The sequence below is a fragment of the Esox lucius genome, chromosome 21 (assembly GCF_011004845.1).
Source record: "Esox lucius isolate fEsoLuc1 chromosome 21, fEsoLuc1.pri, whole genome shotgun sequence".
NCBI lineage: Eukaryota > Metazoa > Chordata > Actinopteri > Esociformes > Esocidae > Esox > Esox lucius.
The window spans coordinates 4,729,032-4,749,098 of record NC_047589.1 but is presented as its reverse complement, the minus strand read 5'-3'; the positions used below and the strand labels follow the sequence as shown (position 1 = coordinate 4,749,098).

Sequence of the window (20,067 nt, the reverse complement as noted above, 5' to 3'; positions counted from 1 at the left end):
ACAGACTGTCGTTTAAAGCCCTTCTAACATTTATTGCATCAATTGCTATCACCGATTCACACAAGACTCGACCAAAATATACGTCAAATATTTACAATCATTATTACACATTTCATTAACAATTTATGAGATATTATAGCTTCCATTTTTTATTTCCTTTTAAGTGTCAACCCAAAACAATTTTGGAGCTTACAGAAACATGTCCCTGTTATACAAAAGTGCAAGTCATATATAAAATAAATAACATGTTATAAATGCTTAATCAAGAGTGAATTTTCTCTCTTGACTCTTTGCGGTGACCTGTGTCATAATTAGATTTACAACTTTTGGCAGCTATATTATCCTCTATAGACATAAAGGACATATAAAATATTATTTGAATACAAAGGTTTCAAAACAAAAACAATGTGATAGATTGTATGAAATACATGTTTATCTAAATTACATATGCCCAGTACATTAATATTATAAAATTAAAACAAGTTAAAACCAAAAATAAACTGTAAACCAAGGAGATCACAGAGGATGTCTAAACCTTTTACTTATTAATACAGGCAGAGCTAAAATGTTGGTGTACAAAAAGTGATTGAAAAACCACAATGGTGTCAACCCACGTTACCAGACAGGACAAGATGTTGCACAACTGACTGGCTTTGATTAAGAATGCTACTCCCTTGCTTTGTTTAGATTTTGGGGATTTGAAAGAAAAACCTTTTCAACTACATTCTTAAAATAATGTACATCAATGTCTCAGTTAATGGTGGCTCCTTCACATGATTCCAAAACAGTATTTTGACAAAAATATAAAAATAGGTATACTGCCTATTGAGTGTACATCAGTTTCATTGATGCCAGCTCAGCTGCTAAGCAGTTTACTTCAGAGTGTAATAAAAGTTTTAGGCAGCTACTGTGCTGTCAGCAATATGCACTTCTAGAATCTTAAATAAATTAAATGTCGTAGATGTACATTTTATATTAGATGCAACAGCCAATGAAATACAAAATGTTTCTGTTTTTATGTGTATTGGATGATTTTATACTATTATCCCACAATATTTATGGGGAAGTGGGTACATTAAATAATAGTTAAATAATAAACATGAAGGAATACATAAATAATATTTTTGATGCATCAAACGTTTCCTTTTGTCATAATCACAGTTGCAACCTTTATTATCCATGTAAATTCCATTCAAATATTATAAGGTAAAATGAGTGTGACACTCTTGGAATTTGTTGACGTTGGTTGAATGCATGATTAAAGATCCCTCTCCTCCAATTCATTTCCTTCTCCAGAGTTGTCCATAATTAACTTTTGCTTGGTTGGCACCTTCAAACTGATATAAGGAGGATGGGACCCCTGGATCCCCTTAAGTCAGACACCTTCTTCCTCTGGGGTAAGACTTCTTTATTTGAAGTCCAAATTCTGCATTTTTAAATGTATTTATAATGTGTGTATTCTAATGTTTTATATAGATTTGAACTGAAATTTGGTTTTCTTGCACTTGTTTGTGAATTCAGGCAGTGGCGTAAAATGTAACTGGGGTTCTCAGGTGTATATCATTTGAATAATATTCAGTAAAGTCAGTTGCCACTAGGAAAATGAACATTACCAGTTGCACCCACATGGCTAATATGACAAACTTGAATTATGCCTTTCAAAATGTTTCCTATATATTCACAGAATTGTGTTTTCACAACACTCTAATGCTTTACAGGGTTCTCCAACAAGTACATTTTCATCTGTAGTGGGAAAAAAGGTGAGACATAACAAATGTGTTAAATTATTCTGTTTGAGATACCTGTTGACTGGGGAGGAAGCACCATGGTGTCCATCACACCTTGTGTTTCATGTCTTTCCTAGAGATCCGTCACAATGAGTACGGATGCAGAGATGGAGCAATATGGCAAGGCCGCCATATACCTCCGTAAACCTGAAAGGGAGAGGATTGAGGCACAAGCAGCTCCATTTGATTCAAAGAACTCCTGCTTCGTAACTGATCCCAAGGAGCTGTACCTTAAGGGTTTGGTCACAGCCAGGAAAGATGGAACCTGTACTGTGACAGTCAAGATGCCTGACGGCAGTACACAGGTAAGCCTTGAAAATGTGTGTAACTTAACACAAAAGATATGTAACTCAATGTAAATGAAGGGATATGTTTTAAACATAGAGTTAAACATATATATATTAATTTAAATATGCATGTCATGACGCTTTATATTTCCTGGTGTTTTTTTTATATAAACTGTGTAAAAATACATTGAAAATGCATTTGCATTAGAAGTATATGTTATTATATTATATGCAGGGCTCAATTGTAAATGGGTCTTGGTCTCAGTTGACTCCATGTCTCTTACTGAGTGAGTGACTGAGTGACCCTTCTTAAATAAGGATAGAGGATAGAGACAAGAAGCTATACTAACAGCCGGCAAATGTACAGCACTGTGATGTAGTGGTTAACGAAACAACCTTTCATGTGGGCGACCTGGGTTTTTAATCTCGAGATGGGAACACTTTCTATTGCGGGCCATCTGAACTACGCTTGCCTGGTTTCTTATTTTTATTAACTTGCTAACAATCACTGATACGGAAGCTGAAGATTCAGGAAATATCAACAATTACAAAACTGATTAATAGAATACTACCGTAGCAATAGTTTTGCAAGATAGTATGAAGTATTTTAGGTGCATACCACCAGAACATAGTAGAGACCAAATTGTGTCCCACAAGGCTACGTGATCTTCACACCTTTGCCCTTTAGCATTCCTAGTACTACCATTAGTACTGCTGTAACTACCACTACTGTTATATTCATCTTCAAGGCCAGCATGCACACAAGTCTGGTATGCACACATTCATTTACATTTTGTTGATGCAACTATGTAATGACAAGAAATGGTATTCAGTAAACTAAATGTCTATTTCAGGAAGGGAAAGAGTTTAAAGAAGCTGACCTGCTTCAGATGAACCCCCCTAAGTACGACAAGATTGAAGACATGGCCATGATGACCTACCTGAATGAAGCTACTGTGTTGTATAACCTCAAAGAGCGTTATGCAGCATGGATGATCTACGTAAGAAACCTGCAGAAACACAAACACATAATTGAACATGAGATAATACCTTCATAAATCTTAGAAACCAAGTCATGCCAATACATTAGAACTGCACTGACACATAAATCTAGATACAAAGCAAAGAATTCAAGACATGCCAAGACAGTAAAACCACAACGACATATAAATCCAGGTAGAAACAAGGTAAACATAAAGTAAACATGCTGTCACTCATGAGTGATGCAGTGCCCCCGCTTTGCCTGTAGAAACACTGCATGTGAATTTATACAATTCAGTTTAATACTGCAACACCAATCATTGAGATTTACATTTGTAAATGTAAATATGATTTTTTTTATAGCAAGGATTCTGAGAAATTTTACTTGGCAAATTGTCCTAAGCATGTTTGTCAAATTGTAATGATTCATGAGTTAAACATAAAGACATTTAAATACATATGCCCATGATAGGCTGCAAACTCTACAATTGTAGGCTGCAAACTCTATTACTAATATGTGAACAGCAAAAGTGGGGGACAGCATGTAATCTGATGCTTTGTTAGGTCATAGAGGAATACTATCCAAAATGCCTGAAATTCTATCATGGCCGACCGTATCTTCGAGGCAAATGATTTTCTTGTGAAGAGAGAATCCTTTGTATTGAACATATTCACTTTAGGAAAATGGGGTAACAGGCATTACCCTGCAATGTCTATGGTAAGACACATTATTCACCCAGATGATCCTTTGGATGTACAGAAGAAAATCCTATGGACAGACACAGATATGCAGTCAAGTCATTTATTAATGGGTTACAATTTGTGAGTTTTGTAATCCCCTAATATAATCTTTTTCATATAGACCTATTCTGGCCTCTTCTGTGTCACGGTGAACCCCTACAAGTGGCTCCCTGTGTATGATGCAGAGGTTGTTGCTGCCTACAGAGGGAAGAAGAGAGTTGAGGCTCCACCCCATATCTTCTCTGTCTCTGACAACGGCTTTCAATTCATGCAGATAGGTACAAGCTTGAATGGATGGATGGAATGATATAAAATCATGTTGTCCTACCCATAACGTTACAGAATTATAAGCAAAATGTTTCTGTTCACAGATAAGGAGAACCAGTCCATCTTGATTACGTAAGCTGTTTACATAAAAAAAATCTATTACTATAAGGTTGGATTACATTATAAAAGAGGCTGTGTATTTGTTCATACTATTTCGTAGTAGAAACCTTCCTTACAATCAAACTTGTCATTAAAAACCTTCTTCCTTTGTCATATGAACCAGTGGAGAATCCGGTGCAGGAAAGACTGTCAACACCAAGCGTGTCATCCAGTACTTTGCCACCATTGCAGTGTCTGGTGGTGAGAAGAAAAAGCAAGACCCCGGCAAAATGCAGGTGCTTATTTTTGCTTTTTAAATGCATTTCACTTGGGTTGGATGTGTACATTTTTTTCAAGAATCCCCACTTTACCAGCTTTAGAGCAACTTGTGTTGGTCTCATTCAGGGGTCTCTTGAGGATCAGATCATTGCAGCTAACCCTCTGCTAGAGGCTTATGGTAATGCCAAGACAGTGAGAAATGACAACTCATCTCGCTTTGTAAGTATGATACCGGGAAAGCATTTTGTCCATGAATGATAAACAGGAAAATCTTCAATTTTTTCCCCCCCTAATGTTTTATAACCAAATTCTTTACTGTAGGGTAAATTCATCAGGATTCACTTCCAAGGACCCAAATTGGCTAAAGCTGACATTGAGACCTGTGAGTTGGTTTTGGTTGTATCCCAATACAGATTTCAGAGTCTATTTTGAAAATAATTTAATGCTTGTTTCTTATGCTCTCTGTCTAAATCTCTTTGTCTCTTTCTCTCGGTCACTTACTATCTCACTTTTTCCATCAGACCTGCTGGAGAAGTCCAGAGTGACCTTCCAGTTGCCCGATGAAAGAGGCTACCACATCTTCTTCCAGATGATGACAGGCCACAAACCTGATATAGTTGGTATGGAAATGAGAGATTTAAGGGAATATATTCCGTCTGTAGCAGATCCATACAAATGTCCACACAAAGAAATTAGGAAATCCTAACATCTACACATTGACCAGATGTTTGGGAAAGGTCTTTCAACTAATGCAGTTTGATGTCCCAGTACAGGAAATGTAGATCCAATGACACTGGCTTAGAGACAATGATTAAGTAGTCATTTTCACCTGTAAATGTCAAAATGCATGAATACATTATTTGGATTAGGCTTCATCTGACAGCAGTGCAACCTGAAGGCTATCTACACTGTGCATTCACTAATGAGGAAGGAAATACACATAGAAATAATTTAAGTCCATGAATCAAATCATATTTTATAAAGCCCTTTTTACATCAGCAGTTTTCACAAAGTGCTTTTATAAACACCCAGCCTGAAACCCCAAAGTGCAAGCAACAACAGGGTTGATGCACAGTGGCTAGGAAAACCTCCTTAAAAGGGATGAAACTTAAAAACCTAGAGAAGAACCAGGCTCTGAGGGGTGACCTCTCCTCTGCCTGTATCTGGTGAATATTTTAAGCCGATAAAACATAATCCATGTCAGATGCATGACCAGATGGACAAGGACAGGGACAATCGGGGGTTGGGTCAGCAGAGTGGCAGCCGGAATCATCAGTTATTGTCAGTTACTTGATCTGAAACACAACCAGGAGGACTTTGGACAGGGACAGCTCCAAGTCCTTCAGGCCTGGTAGTCCTGAGGTGTGGTCCAAGGGCTCATGTCCTCCTCATTTTAAATGTAACAAGATGCAATGAAAGTTAGACACCCTGCTCCCTTACTCCCCTGGCACCATGATATAGCAGCAGAAAATATTGTACAAAGACATGGCCAATAGAGAAGCTTCAAAATATCAAAAACAGATCATTGTGCAGTTGACTATTAAAACAACAAAACATGTACCAAATCCAACAGAAGCATGATTATAATTTACATGTTCTCTTGAATGGCACAAAGGTTGTGCTTATATTGGGAAGGCTATTGACTTTATTGAGAAGGGCTTCTTAGTGTTAGAATTTGACTCAGGCTGGTATTATTGTTCCAATCGTGGAGGTATTTTTATTAGGAGTATCAGGGACAGACAAAGCTTGAAGAAGAAAACAGGCCACGGTTGATAACAAGTAATCAGAGTCAGGTAACAGTACAGACAGGGAATAGACAAAAACATAGTCTGTGATGATGGATAAAACGGCTCAATACACAGACTTTTCAAAAGGATAAACTGATCTCAGCCTAGAATGTTGCTAAAATAAAGACAGTACCTCACAAAAGCAGGGTGCAATGAACTGAACTAACAATTTTTTTCTCTGTGGTACACAGAAATGTCCCTCCTCACCACCAACCCCTATGACTTCCCCATGTGTAGCCAGGGTCAGATCACTGTAAACAGCATCGACGACAAAGTTGAGCTGGAAGCTACAGATGTGAGTCATACAAAGACTTGACCAAACTCTAGAAATGGAATGGGTAGGACCACCAAATGCTGTAAATGGAAAACACAATTCCAACTCAGTGGCTGCTAGGTCTTTTCATGTCTCTATTTTATTTAATAAAAGTGTCTCTACATGCCTTGATATATAACAATTACAGATGAATAGTGTAAAGTAACTGAGCAGTCTTCCGTTGTGTTTCACTTTTGTACTTCCTCTCTAATGCCAGGATGCCATTACAATTCTGGGCTTCAGTAATGAAGAGAAAGCGTCCATCTACAAGTTGACAGGAGCTGTAATTCACCATGGCAACATGCACTTTAAGCAGAAGCAGCGTGAGGAGCAGGCTGAGCCAGATGGCACAGAGGGTGAGGCCCACTCTTTGATACACAGTTTAAAACATAAGTCCTATTCCCTATCTGATGAAAGTCAGGTTATAGATAATCTTTGGAGAAGAACTTCTAACCTCCAGAAATTACACATGAAAATGAAAAATATGACCTAGTTAAGAACTTGAAGTTGTGTTTCCACTGTGATTTCATGCCTGATTATGTTGGGGTTGTCTCTCTCATTCCAGTGGCTGATAAAGTGGCATACCTACTGGGCCTGAACTCAGCTGAGATGTTGAAGTGTATGTGCCTCCCCAAAGTGAAGGTCGGCAATGAGTACGTGACCAAGGGACAGACTGTGCCTCAGGTAAGGCGGACAAGCAAAACATCTGCAGGGTCTTATTCAGGCATGAGTGCCTTTAAAAATAGTGATGTTAATGCGTTTGACTAAGAAGAGGCATTATTATTGCAGGTTAATAACGCAGTGAGCGCCCTAGCCAAGTCCATCTATGAGAGGATGTTCTTGTGGATGGTCGTCCGTATCAATGAGATGTTGGACACCAAGCAGCCAAGGCAGTTCTATATCGGTGTACTTGACATTGCTGGGTTTGAGATCTTTGATGTGAGTATGAGACCAATGCTAGTTAATTTGATATCCTTGAGATGAATTACAACTTTGTATGAATTAATGATTCATTTTAATCACTAAATCCCATTAACAGTTCAACACATTGGAGCAGCTGTGCATCAACTTCACCAATGAAAAACTGCAACAGTTTTTCAACCACACCATGTTTGTCCTGGAGCAAGAGGAGTACAAAAAGGAGGGCATCATCTGGGAGTTCATTGACTTTGGCATGGACTTGGCGCAATGCATTGAGCTTATTGAGAAGGTAGGTTGTCTGCGATTAAAGCTAATATGGATCCTACATTTCAATCTAATTAATTGAATATCAATCTTTTTTGTACAGCCAATGGGTATCTTCTCTATCCTTGAAGAGGAGTGCATGTTCCCCAAGGCTTCAGACACTACCTTCAAAAACAAGCTGTATGACCAACATCTCGGCAAAAGCAAGGTGTTTGAGAAGCCCAAGCCTATGAAAGGCAAGCCCGAGGCCCACTTTGCCCTGGTGCACTATGCCGGCACTGTGAACTACAACATCATTGGCTGGCTGGACAAGAACAAGGACCCCCTGAATGACTCAGTTTGTCAGCTGTATGGAAAGTCCCCAGTTAAACTGTTGGCTGCTCTGTATCCTGCTGCCCCACCTGAGGGTAAGAATTGTACCATATCAAAATATTAAGTTAAGAACAAAACAGACCACCATTCTTCACATTCATTCTTTGAATTTATATCACAATTTCTCTGGTTATTCAGAAAATCTTTATGACAGCATTTGCATTAGGTAGAGGGGATATTTGTCAGTTTGCACATACGGTTAATCTAGGTTTTTCTTCTGCATCTAACCCAGCTCCTCTGATTTGAAGAATGGGATAATTCACAATGAGAGCCAGGGGAGCAAACACAATTAAATGTTATCTTTTTTCTTTTTGTCTTTTTCTTTGCCAGCTTTGGGATTTAGTCTAGATTCCATTTGGTTACTGTTCAGATGCTTCAACTCTTAGGCCACCAGTACCAAATTAAGATATTTGAAGTTAACCTGAGATCCCCTCATTTACAATCTTTGACTTTCCACCATTTTGTCAGATACAACCAAGAAAGGAGGCAAGAAGAAGGGTGGGTCCATGCAGACTGTGACCTCCCAATTCAGGGTGAGATTTGGATGTTTCAATAATAAGTCTTTCAAAATCTGCTTTGATTATCATTCATATTTTCCTAGACACTGGTTTGTAACCCTCTTACAGGAGAACTTGGGCAAGCTGATGACCAACTTGAGGAGCACTCACCCTCACTTTGTACGCTGCCTGATTCCTAATGAGTCAAAGACTCCAGGTACAAGAATATAGCTAAATATTTATTTCCAATGACAAATATCATTAGTACAGTATTAGTAACTTTTAACAACCCCAAATTGGAAAAGGGTATTAAAAGAGGCTTGTCTTTCTAGGTCTGATGGAGAACTACCTGGTTATCCACCAGCTCAGGTGTAACGGTGTACTGGAGGGTATCAGAATCTGTAGGAAAGGCTTCCCCAGCAGAATCCTCTATGCTGACTTTAAGCAGAGGTACTTATTACACACACAGACATAAATACCAAAAAATGATCTACTCTGAGGGCTTTTCCCAGCATCAGAAAAGGCTTACCGTATACAGAATATAACCAATCTATTATAACTTGATATGTAATAAAAGAAAACATCATCATCCAGGTACAAAGTACTGAATGCCAGTGTCATCCCTGAGGGACAGTTCATGGACAACAAGAAGGCCTCTGAGAAGCTGCTTGGGTCCATTGATGTAAATCATGAGGAATACAAGTTTGGACACACCAAGGTTAGTCTAATATACCCAGCGAAATCTGTCAACAAATTACAACTTCAAGGAAATGTACAGTTAGGTGATACATCCATAATATTACTTTTTCTAGTCACTAATGGAAAATAAATACATTATTATTTTAGCTTTGTAATGCAGAATGATTTAGAAATTGGAAAGTCAAACTGTCCTAAGGATAATTTGTAAGCATTAGAAATTGTATTTTGTTCTTATTTATGTAGTTGGGTTGAAGTCCATTCTATCACATTCTGACTGGGGTTCCAGAATTGAACATATTTACCTGTCTCAGGTTTTCTTCAAAGCCGGTCTTCTGGGTGTCCTGGAGGAGATGAGAGATGAGAAGTTGGCTGCTCTGGTCCGCATGCTCCAGGCTCTTAGCCGTGGATATCTCATGAGGAGAGAGTTTAAGAAGATGATGGAGAGGAGGTGAGGAATTATAGACATCTTGGCAAGGCTTTCTGAGAACAACCTGTATGTAATGAATGTTAGTTGAACTTCATAATGAAAGATTACATCTTGTAATTGCCTCATAACATCAATATTTCACATACATAGAGTTATGTTGACCTCAACAATAAATAATCATAATGGAATTTGATACCATACATTATAAAATATGGAAATTATGTTATCTGAATATTTTGATGAAACATTTTAGAATTTCTTTTTTTTAAATAATGTCTACTGTGATAAACGGGTTTGCAATTTCCCAGTCCAATGTTTCAGCTGTATACAAAAAGCAGTGGTGTAACTTTAAGCATGTCAATCACATAACCCATTCTATCATGTCAATCACATAACTTATCCTATCTTTTATCGACCAGAGAATCAATCTACGCCATCCAGTACAACTTCCGCTCATTCATGAATGTGAAACACTGGCCATGGATGAAGTTGTACTTTAAGATCAAACCCATGCTGAAGAGTGCTGAGACTGAAAAGGAGCTGGCCAACATGAAGGAGAACTATGAGAAGATGCAGTCAGACCTGGCCAAGGCTCTGGCCAAGAAGAAGGAGCTGGAGGAGAAGATGGTGACCTTGCTGCAGGAGAAGAATGATCTGTCACTCCAAGTTGCATCTGTGAGTTTGTATTTGCACATACACTCAGATGCACACTGACACAGGTTTATTGGCCATTCATTTTAGTTTATCTATATTGTTTTCTTATGACATCTTTGACTAAAATATGTTAATGTTTTGATTCACTAAGTGAGGCTGGTTTGTGATTTTCCTCCTGTTCTGATACCAGGATGCAGAGACTCTGAACGATGCTGAGGAGAGGTGTGAGGGACTCATCAAGAGCAAGATCCAGCTGGAAGCCAAACTCAAAGAGTTGAACGAGAGGCTGGAGGATGAGGAGGAGATCAGTGCTGAGTTGACAGCCAAAAAGAGGAAGCTGGAGGATGAGTGTTCTGAGCTGAAGAAGGACATTGATGACCTGGAGCTCACCCTGGCCAAAGTGGAGAAAGAGAAGCATGCCACTGAAAACAAGGTAGTGTGCCTTACCATAGTCTAACTATACATTATAGTACCAATATTGATGGTAAATTGATCAAATAAACACTTATTAACATGAAAAGATTATATTATGCGTGAAGGGACCCAAATAGAATTTCAATGGCGGGATATCAGAAGCAAGATTAGATTAGGTTTCAGTATCAGGGAACTCCACACATTGATTACAGGCTCTACACCTCCACCTATTAGGCATACTAGTATGGTTAACACTGTTATCTGCTGTTCAGTATATAGTACATTTCATAATTATAATCAGAATTAATGTATTACAATATACAGTATACCACCATACCATACCATGGTATGGTAATATACAGTATATCAAACAAAATCCTCTCTTAAAAAAAGGTTAAAAACCTGACAGAGGAGATGGCTTCTGTGGAGGAGAGTGTTGCAAAGCTGACCAAGGAGAAGAAAGCCCTCCAAGAGGCCCACCAGCAGACCCTGGATGACCTGCAGGCAGAGGAAGACAAAGTTAACACTCTGACCAAGGCCAAGACTAAGCTGGAACAGCAAGTGGATGATGTAAGTGGAGGCCTTCATAGTGTGCAAGATGTTAACAATAAACTATCATCACTACATTAATGCGTGTTTTAATCTGGTAGCTTGAGGGTTCTCTGGAGCAAGAGAAGAAGCTCCGCATGGACCTTGAGAGAGCCAAGAGAAAGTTGGAAGGAGATCTGAAACTGGCCCAGGAGTCCATAATGGACCTGGAGAACGACAAACAGCAATCTGATGAGAAAATTAAGAAGTAAACAAAGAAATGACAAAATTATTACCTGCAATTAAATTGGACATTTTGTTGACAATAATTGACATGTTTGTATTTCTTAGGAAGGAATTTGAGACCTCCCAACTCCTAAGTAAGATTGAGGATGAGCAGTCTCTGGGAGCACAGTTGCAGAAGAAGATCAAGGAACTCCAGGTACAGTACATGAAAAAGCACCTGAGTAATACATTCTGATACATCCCTTTTTATTGGTGCGATGACTTCTCTGCAGTGTTCTAAAATGTTTTACAATATAAATGATCTCAACTTTTTGGAATCCCCTCCCAGTTGATAAAATTCCAATGCTGAAAAGGCTACAGGCAATCTAGAATCCTCTAACTGTGTGTTGCTTACCATTCTGTGTTGACTACTGCATGTGTCACTGTCAACTGAATATAACAGTCTCACTGGCATATGTTAACACTTGAATATAACAATACAAACACAAGTAAAATTGTTTCCACTGTATTGTAGGGAAACAATTGTCCTGAATTAGAATATATTATTTCCACTACTCCTGCCTCCTGTTGTAGGCACGTATTGAGGAACTGGAGGAGGAGATTGAGGCTGAGCGTGCTGCCAGGGCCAAGGTTGAGAAGCAGAGGGCAGATCTCTCCAGGGAACTTGAGGAGATCAGCGAGAGGCTGGAGGAGGCCGGAGGTGCCACTGCTGCTCAGATTGAGATGAACAAGAAGCGTGAGGCTGAGTTGCAGAAACTGCGTCGTGATCTTGAAGAGTCCACCCTGCAGCACGAAGCCACAGCCTCCGCTTTGCGCAAGAAGCAGGCTGACAGTGTGGCTGAGCTTGGGGAGCAGATTGACAACCTGCAGCGTGTCAAGCAGAAGCTGGAGAAGGAAAAGAGCGAGTATAAGATGGAGATAGATGACCTCTCCAGTAACATGGAGGCCGTCGCTAAGGCTAAGGTCAGTAGTGATGGTTTAGAGGTCAAGCTGTGTTGAGCAGGGTCATTGACATCATCATTCAATTGGACAGAACTAATGATAGTACGTTGTACTAACAGGGCAATCTTGAGAAGATGTGCCGTACTCTTGAGGACCAGCTGAGTGAAATCAAGACTAAGAATGATGAAAACATTCGCCAGATCACCGACACCAGCGCACAGAGGGCCAGACTCCTGACAGAAAATGGTAACCAATAACAATGACCAACAAGCCAATGATGTTGTTTAATAGTACATTGTTAATTCTGTGGGGCTTAAAGTTCACTCCACAGTTTCTACAGTACTATTCAGCACATAACATTTTTCCAGCATACATTAACCTCTATTTAAAATCTTATAGGAAAACAAATACCTTTTCACAATATGGTCCTCTATCCCTGCAGGTGAATTAAGCCGCCAATTGGAGGAGAAGGAAGCCCTGGTTTCACAGCTGACCAGAGGCAAACAGGCCTTCATCCAGCAAGTGGAAGAGCTCAAGAGGCATATTGAGGAGGAAATCAAGGTAAGGGATACAAGATGGGCTTCCAATCACAGAGTTTAGAGACATACCTACATGTTCACTGTGGCATGCCACTCTCAGACTCTCCAGGTTTTATTGTCACTATGATTTTTGTCTTATACTATTTCTCTCACAGGCTAAAAATGCACTGGCCCATGGTGTCCAATCTGCTCGCCATGACTGTGACCTCCTGAGGGAGCAGTTTGAGGAGGAGCAGGAGGCCAAGGCAGAGCTACAGCGTGGCATGTCCAAGGCCAACAGTGAGGTGGCTCAGTGGAGGACTAAGTATGAAACTGATGCCATCCAGCGCACGGAAGAGTTGGAAGAGGCCAAGTGAGTCACACTGAACTGCAGGAACACAAATATAGTGTGAATGGTTTGGGTGGTACATAAAATGTCATGGAAAAAGGTGTTGTAAGATATGTTTTGCATTATAAAACCAATCATTCAACAGGAAGAAACTGGCCCAGCGTCTCCAGGATGCTGAAGAGACTATTGAGGCTGTTAACTCCAAATGTGCCTCCCTTGAGAAGACCAAGCAGAGACTGCAGGGAGAGGTGGAGGACCTCATGATTGATGTAGAGAGAGCCAACTCAATGGCAGCCAACCTTGACAAGAAGCAGAGGAACTTTGACAAGGTGAACATTTTGAAATCGTACCTTAGGGTGATATTTGTTTGCAATATGATCATCAATTTTAGTAAAAGTATATACAGTGGATATAAATATCCACACACCCCTCTTAAAATGCCAGATTCTTGTGATGTGAAAGAATGTGAAAAAAAATGTATCATGTCAGAACATTTTCCACCTTTAATGTGACTTTTAACGTGAACAATTCAATTGAAAAACAAACTGAAATCTTTGAGGGGGAAAAATAAAAACTCTTTACCTGGTTGCATAAGTGTGCACTCTTAAACTAATACTTTGTTGAAGCACCTTTTGATTTTATTACAGCACTCAGTCTTTTTGGGTAGGAGTCTATTAGCATGGCACGTCTTCATATTTGCCCACTCTTCTTTGCAAAAGCGTTCCAAATCTGTCAGATTGCGAGGTTATCTCCTGTGCACAGCCCTCTTCAGATGAACCCACAGATGTTCAATTGGATTCAGGTCTGGGCCCTAGCTGGGCCATTCCAAAATGTTAATCTTCTTCTGGAGAAGCCATGCTTTTGTGGATTTGGATGTGCGCTTTGGGTCGTTGTCGTGCTGAAAGGTGAACTTCCTCTTCATCTTCCTAACAGACACCTGAAGGTTTTGTGCCAAAATTGCCTGGTATTTGGAACTGTTCATAATTCCCTCCACCCTGACTAAGGCCACGGTTCCAGCTGAAGAAAAACAGCCCCAAAGCATGATGTTTCCTCCACCATGCTTCAGTGTGGGTATGGTGTTCTTTGGGTGATGTGCAGTGTTGTTTTTGCGCCAAACATACCTTTTGGAATTATGGCCAGAAAGTTCAACCTTGGTTTCATCAGACCATAACACATTTTCACACGTGCTTTTGGGGGACTTGATGTATGTTTTGGTAAAGTTCTGTTGGGCTTGGATGTTTTTCTTTGTAAGAAAAGGCTTCCATCTTGCCACCCTACCCCATAGCACATTCATATGAAGAACATGTAGCACACAGCCAGTACTTGCAAGAAGTTCCTGCAGCTCCTTTAATGTTGCTGTAGGCCTCTTGGAAGCCTCCCTGACCAGTTTTCTTCTCGTCTTTTAATCTATTTTGGAGGGACGTCCAGTTCTTGGTAATGTCTCTGTTGTGCCATATTTTCTCCACTTGATGATGACTGTCTTCACTGTGTTCCATGGTATATCTAATGCTTTGGAAGTTCTTTTGTACCCTTCCCCTGACTGAAATATTTCAACAATGAGATTTCTCCGATGCTTTGGAAGCTCTCTGCGGTCCATGGCTTTTGCTCTGAGATGCAACTAAGAAAATGTCAAGAAAATCCTACTAGAACAGCTGAACATTATTTGTGGTTAATCAGAGTCACTTTAAATGATGGCAGGTGTGTAATGACTTCTATTTAACATTAGTTTGAATGTGATTGGTTAATTCTGAACACAGCCACATCCCCACTTATGCAACCAGGTTATTAGAAGGTTTTTATTTTATTAAGTGGAAAAAGTTCTTACATAGCTTATCTTTGTCTCATTCTTTTACATCACAAAAACCTGCCATTTTAACAGGGGTGTGTAGACTTTTTATATCCACTCTATGTAGTATATTTCTGATTTAAAATGTGTGGATTTCCATAGGTTCTGGCAGAGTGGAAGCAGAAGTGTGAGGAGGGCCAAGCTGAGTTGGAAGGAGCTCAGAAGGAAGCTCGCTCTCTCAGCACTGAACTCTTTAAGATGAAGAACTCCTATGAGGAGGCTTTGGATCAGCTGGAAACTCTGAAGAGAGAGAACAAAAACTTGCAACGTGAGAACTTGACAGTAGTTCTATTTCTTATATTAGACTAGTGTTATTTAACAATAAAAATGATTATGGCACTTTGACATTAAGTTCATAAAACGATGTTATATGTTCATATAACATGTACATTTTAATTGGCGTTCCTTTGAAAAACACAAATTAAGTATTTTGTCAGGGTGCCTTTAAACTGTTAACATGATTAAATATCACTCCAGTGCACTGGTATTATTTTCCCACATCTTAACTGGTCCTGTGTTTGTGTGTACAGAGGAGATCTCTGACCTGACTGAGCAAATCGGAGAGACTGGCAAGAGCATCCATGAGCTGGAGAAGGCCAAGAAAACTGTGGAGACAGAAAAATCTGAGATCCAGACTGCTCTTGAGGAGGCTGAGGTAGAAATGTGTTATGCTATAGAAGCACTACATTGGTTTTAACATAAAACAATTTGAAATGATTAATCTGACTGCCTCGCTTTTCTCAGGGCACACTGGAGCATGAGGAATCCAAGATTTTGCGAGTACAATTGGAGCTGAACCAGGTCAAGAGTGAGGTGGACAGGAAGTTGTCGGAGAAGGATGAGGAGATGGAACAGATCAAGAGGAACAGCCAGAGGGTGATTGACTCCATGCAGAGCACCCTGGACTCTGAGGTCAGGAGCAGAAATGATGCTCTCAGGGTGAAGAAGAAGATGGAGGGAGACCTGAATGAGATGGAGATCCAGCTGAGCCATGCCAACAGGCAGGCCGCAGAGGCCCAGAAACAGCTGAGGAATGTCCAAGGACAGCTCAAGGTAATGGAACTGGAACATCAAGTAGAACAGAATAGAACAGACACATTGAAAAGAGAGAGGATTCATGTTCTGTAGAATTGGGTAAATTATTACCAATATTTCAATCACTGATTCTATGGCCACTACTTCCACAAGTTTTAATGAAACCATGTCCTTATGAAATCCAGGATGCCCAATTGCACCTTGATGATGCCCTCCGTAGCTCAGAGGACATGAAGGAGCAGGTAGCCATGGTGGAGCGCAGAAACAGTCTTATGGTGGCTGAAATCGAGGAGCTGAGAGCTGCTCTGGAACAGACAGAGAGGAGTCGCAAAGTGGCTGAAGCTGAGCTGGTTGATGCCAGTGAACGCGTTGGTCTGTTGCACTCACAGGTATGGGTCAAAAACAATTTTCTAATAAAACACAACCACGCATGCCGTTTACATACTTCTGGAATAGATTTCTATAATTTCTGCCTTGTGACTTATTTTGCATTCAAACCGATCCTATTTTTTCCTCCAGAACACCAGCCTTTTAAACACCAAGAAGAAGCTTGAGAATGACTTAGTGCAGGTACAGGGAGAGGTGGATGACTCTGTCCAGGAAGCCAGGAATGCAGAGGAGAAGGCCAAGAAGGCCATCACTGATGTGAGTTCTCATGATTTATTCAATTACATCAACTTGATTCAGCCCATGATTCAATGGCAGCTGGGCAATCACAACAAAAACAAGTTATGATATGTGTCAATATATACATAAACAAACCACTTTTTTAGGCTGCTATGATGGCTGAGGAGCTGAAGAAGGAGCAGGACACCAGCTCTCACCTGGAGAGGATGAAGAAGAACTTGGAGGTCACAGTCAAGGACTTGCAGCACCGTCTGGATGAGGCTGAGAATCTGGCCATGAAGGGAGGCAAGAAGCAGCTCCAGAAACTGGAGTCCAGGGTCAGTTACCAGCATGAAGGGTTACAGTAGATTTAAAGATGATTGCTGTACATTTATTTCATTATACACAGATCAGCCATAACATTATGACCACTGACAGACAAAGTAAATAACATTGATAATCTCGTTATTGTGGCAACTGTCAGTGGGTGGGATAAATTAGGCAGCAAGTGAACATTCTGTCCTCAAAGTTGATGTGTTAGAAGCAGGAAAAATTGGCAAACATAATGATCTGAGCATCTTTGACAAGGGCCACATTGTGATGGCTAGACGACTGGGTAAGATCATCTCCAAAACTGCAGTCCTTGTGGGGTGTTCCTGGTCTACAGTGGTCAGTACTTATCAAGAGTTATCCAAGGAAGGAAAAACTGCGAGAGGGTCATGGCTCATTGATGCACGTGATGAGTGAAGGCTGGCCAATGAGTTCTGAGCCAACAGATGAGCTACTGTAGCTCAAATTGCTGAAATAGTTAATGCTAGTACTGATAAAAAGGTGTCAGAACACACAGCGCATCACAGTTTGTTGCATATGGGGCTGCTTAGCTGCTGACCAGTCAGGGTGCCCATGCTGACCCCTGTCCACTGTCAAAAGCACCTACAATGGGCACATAAGCATCATAACTGGATGGCCGGGTGTGTGTGCGCCGCTGACCTGGAGAACACATGGCACCAGGATGCAGTACAGGAAGAAGGCAAGCTGGCAGAGACAGTGTGATGCTTTGGGCAATGTTGGAAACCATAGGGAAACCTTGGGTCCTGCCATTCATGTGGATGTTACTAAGACACGTATCACCTACCTGAGCATTGTTGCAGACCATGTGGACCTTTTCATGGTGACAGTATTCCCTGATGGCATTGGCCTCTTTTATCAGGATAATGTGCCCTGCCACAAAGCAGAAATGGTTCAGGAATGGTTTGAGGAACACAACAACAAGTTCGAGTCCATGGCTCGACCGGTCAGGGCTGTTTTGGCAGCAAAAGGGGAACCTACACATTATTAAGCAGGTGTTCATAATTTTATGGTATATAAGCTGATTTAGTTGCATTCATCAGGTTTACAAAGACATATGACTGATTTCACAACTTCAAAGTCATGTCTCTATTTCTCCATTTATTCTACAAAGGTGCGTGAGCTTGAGACTGAGGTGGAGGCTGAGCAGAGAAGAGGTGTAGAAGCAGTTAAGGGGGTACGCAAGTATGAGCGCAGAGTCAAAGAGCTGACTTATCAGGTAAGGGAATTGCTTTCTTTACACTATCACAGACACGTTTGTGTATTAAAGTGTTGGCCATTGATTATTCCTCAGCATTGATCTTCTCCCACAGACTGAAGAGGATAAGAAAAATGTTAAAAGACTTCAGGACCTGGTAGATAAGCTGCAGCTGAAAGTGAAGGCCTACAAGAGGCAGGCTGAAGAAGCGGTGAGTTTTACACCAGGTCCAGAAGACATTACAAAATGTTTGCCGATGGAGACGTTATTTGTTTAAGAAATTCAGTATATTAGGTAAGTTAATACCTACCTTGAATGCCTACAGGACCTACATACCTTTATTTTTTTTACCCCAAGTTTCACTCTTCTATGAAACTTTGTATGTTATGCTCTCCTATTTTAATCACCCAGGAGGAAGCTGCCAACCAGCACATGTCTAAATTCAGGAAGGTCCAACATGAGCTGGAGGAGGCTGAGGAGCGTGCTGACATTGCTGAATCTCAAGTCAACAAGCTAAGAGCCAAAAGCCGCGATAGTGGAAAGGTACAGAGTTGCTGCAAAACTTTAGAAGATATGTTTCAGTTACTGCTCAAAAAGCCTTCAATACCTTATCCTTAAAATGATTTGGAGATCTAATTTTCTTTATTAACACTGATAGATAACTGAATATCTTTGTTCTTACAGGCCAAAGAAGCTGCTGAGTAAAGACCAAAGGGCAAAATCTTTCATTCATTTCACTGTGTTGCATAAAATATGATTTTCATGGTGAAATGTTGAGCATTCATTAAACAAATGTTGACAACATTTATTTACTTTGTAACTTGTTTTTCAGTTTGTTCATACTATCAACATATTGTACATGACTTCCAGTGAAATCCTATATCATTATATCATTAGATGGTTAAAACTACTTAAACGTAGCAGATAATGGTCCATATCAGGTTTTAGTTTTTGGTGCTGTACACAATTGTCCAAGCTATTCATCCACATATTAAAACTACATAAAAGCCAGAAAGGCCCAAACTCAAGATCTTAATATTGATGACTCACAGTGATAAAGATAATGCCAGTAGGAAAAACAGTACAAATTAAACCAATGCACACCATTTATCCCACAATCAAACTGTAATTTGTGCAATGACACAGTTAAATACAATCTATGTGGTGTGCTTTGAATTACCAAAGGTTTTAGGGTACAGTAGTTAGCTTGTACCTTACATGATTGCTAATGCTAGCAAATCCTAGTAGAAAAATACACTTAGCTAATTCAATATTATCAAAATAACAGCAATAAATAAAACATGGGACAGAATTATGTAATCTACTTCGCCTAGTTTGCTTCGAAAGCCTGAGTTGTTGTTATTTGTCCAGGCTGTTAGCAAAGTAATGTTAAATCAAATAATCTTTATTCATCTAGCACCTTTATACACACATGCAAAGCGATTCATTTAGAAAGTCAATAAAAACTGTGAAATACAAATAAAAATTCATACTATACATGCAAATGCATACTGTAAGGCTATATTACAACGCTAACGCTATTTAAAGACTGCAGGGAACATATATACATATACACTCACCTAAAGGATTATTAGGAACACCTTTTCAATTTCTCATGAATGCAATTATCTAATCAACCAATAACATGGCAGTTGCTTCAAT

The 20,067-nt window shown here is 39.9% G+C and overlaps 1 protein-coding gene across 1 annotated transcript; it reads left to right on the top strand.

Annotated features, from left to right (window-relative positions):
- Nucleotides 1-1,381: 1,381 nt before the first annotated feature.
- On the top strand, nt 1,382-19,200 carry LOC106024837 (myosin heavy chain, fast skeletal muscle-like). Its single transcript, XM_029116215.2, has 41 exons — nt 1,382-1,397; nt 1,719-1,760; nt 1,865-2,092; nt 2,929-3,075; nt 3,918-4,074; nt 4,168-4,195; nt 4,347-4,458; nt 4,568-4,660; nt 4,763-4,823; nt 4,963-5,061; nt 6,420-6,523; nt 6,759-6,897; nt 7,107-7,225; nt 7,331-7,480; nt 7,581-7,751; nt 7,830-8,133; nt 8,567-8,631; nt 8,725-8,812; nt 8,928-9,045; nt 9,190-9,313; nt 9,606-9,742; nt 10,141-10,396; nt 10,566-10,808; nt 11,183-11,359; nt 11,440-11,585; nt 11,669-11,759; nt 12,137-12,526; nt 12,625-12,751; nt 12,948-13,066; nt 13,200-13,396; nt 13,518-13,701; nt 15,321-15,486; nt 15,749-15,873; nt 15,963-16,271; nt 16,439-16,642; nt 16,773-16,898; nt 17,027-17,197; nt 18,322-18,426; nt 18,521-18,616; nt 18,817-18,948; nt 19,090-19,200. Exons 3-41 carry the CDS (start codon nt 1,877-1,879, stop codon nt 19,108-19,110), a joined length of 5,817 nt encoding a protein of 1,938 aa, XP_028972048.1. The 5' UTR covers nt 1,382-1,397; nt 1,719-1,760; nt 1,865-1,876; the 3' UTR covers nt 19,111-19,200.
- The last annotated feature ends 867 nt before the right edge of the window (nt 19,201-20,067 follow it).

Excerpts from the sequence above, each read along its gene's own strand:
- LOC106024837 (XM_029116215.2), top strand. The coding sequence starts at position 1,877 with ATGAGTACGGATGCAGAGATGGAGCAATATGGCAAGGCCGCCATATAC. Across the intron at positions 4,075-4,167 it reads CTTTCAATTCATGCAGATAG|ATAAGGAGAACCAGTCCATC; the intron begins GTACAAGCTTGA and ends TTCTGTTCACAG. Across the intron at positions 16,899-17,026 it reads CCAAGAAGGCCATCACTGAT|GCTGCTATGATGGCTGAGGA; the intron begins GTGAGTTCTCAT and ends CCACTTTTTTAG.